General features: G+C 52.6%; 1 protein-coding gene across 1 annotated transcript; it reads right to left on the reverse strand.

Moving 5' to 3' along the window:
- Positions 1 to 1,079: 1,079 nt before the first annotated feature.
- Pmar_PMAR008640 (hypothetical protein) lies at positions 1,080 to 1,316 on the reverse strand (the record flags this gene model as incomplete). Its single annotated transcript, XM_002778747.1, has 1 exon — positions 1,080 to 1,316. A coding segment is annotated over one exon (237 nt), but the record flags the coding sequence as incomplete, so codon positions are not given.
- Positions 1,317 to 1,609: the final 293 nt, after the last annotated feature.

Raw genomic sequence — 1,609 nt, forward strand, 5'->3', positions numbered from 1 at the left:
AAAGTAGTCAAAGGCTGGACGAGGACCGTGTAAATATTCTTGTAAGGACTCATCGTCTTCTGGTTGATCGGGACCATAGGAGTTGTCGGTGTCAATTGAAGCATCATCAGCATCATTGTAGTAGTAGTTGTTAGTAGCCTTAATAGCAGTAAGGGCAGTCGAGTCGTCAACATGTGCCGGAACCATGGCGTCAGTCATCACAGCTTGATCACGCATACTACGCGGTGGCGCCGAAGTCGGGACGTATGATGAGGACGAACCGCTTACGGTTTGTGGTCTAGTCGGTGGTCGGGGCGATTGAGTAATGATAGGCGGAGGATACGACGGACGAGGCGGACGGGAGCCATTGTTGGGAATGTCATTGGCACCTCGGGATCGACCCGCAGGGCCTCTTCTCGCTGTAACAGAGCAATAAGTCAAAACGTCCGAGACAATATCGATTTCAGAGACAAGGGCCAAAAGGGACAATGTTACGGCCCTAACGTGACGTAAAAGGTAGACAATACACGTGTGCAAATGTATAGCGCGGCGCACAAAAAGGCAAAAATCTAATGACGTCTTGCTAATGGTACATATGTCTGAGGATCAAATCTCACTCTTGGGTTTCTAGTCCGGTGTCCACGTCCTAGAGGTCGACCAGCCGTTTCAGAAGGGGCGGCTGTCTCAATAACATCTGCCGTTGCAGGAGCCTCAGCCGTTTCTTCACAGGGTGGTGACGTAGGGGGCGATGGGACAGCTGACGAGGAATCTGTAGAAGGCACCGATTGAAACTCGTTGTTGTCGGTGTTGTCGTCGGGTTGTAGGCATGAAGAACTAGAAGGGGTCTGGGCCGGCGAGGTCTCAACGCGTCCGTCGAGATCGCCTGCACTTCCCTCTTCTGGTAGATGAGGTTCACCACTGCGTGCAGTAGAGACATCATCCGGGGTCGCCGTACTTATCGTTTCCGACAGGGGTTCTTGTCTTGAGTTTCGTGGTTGTGGTTGTGGGAAGTCGACTTCAATCCATAATAAAGCATCAGGGTCGGGGGGTATCTCAGGGCCAGCCAGGGGGTCCATAGGGTAACCATCTCCTGGACTCACATTGTCTGTAATGACATCGGGTCGTACAGGGGGTTCAGGACCGGAGGCGTTGTTGAGATCGGGGTCGGGTAAGGGCGATCCAGCACGTAGTAGTGGATCTTGTCGCATAATACCAAGGGCGTCAGGAACGGCGTCGGGCTGAAGGGGGTCGATAGCGACATAATCAGCTGACAGAACACGAACTTGAAGCGTCTCTTGGTGCTTGAGCTTGAGAACCTTATTCTCTTGGCCAGGCATCTGACCAACCACAAACCAACCAGGGCTCCACTTAGGTTCAAGCTTATTTCCGGTTTGAGGGCCAAGACGTCGTACTAGTACACGTTGTCCAACATAGAATTGACGAGCAGTGGCCTTCTTGTCGTAGTAAGCTTGGGCTGCAGCAGAGGCGGAGGCGTGGGCGAGGTCAACAAGATCCTCAAGGTGGATCGAGAGGGCCTTGACGTACTCGTTATACCCAAATGGGTCGAATGAGAACTGATCAAGGGCCTGCAACGATGGCAAAAGACAGACTTCGGTTCACGACCGAACAT

Source organism: Perkinsus marinus (genome assembly GCF_000006405.1).
Source record: "Perkinsus marinus ATCC 50983 genomic scaffold scf_1104296948214, whole genome shotgun sequence".
Classification (NCBI taxonomy): domain Eukaryota; phylum Perkinsozoa; order Perkinsida; family Perkinsidae; genus Perkinsus; species Perkinsus marinus.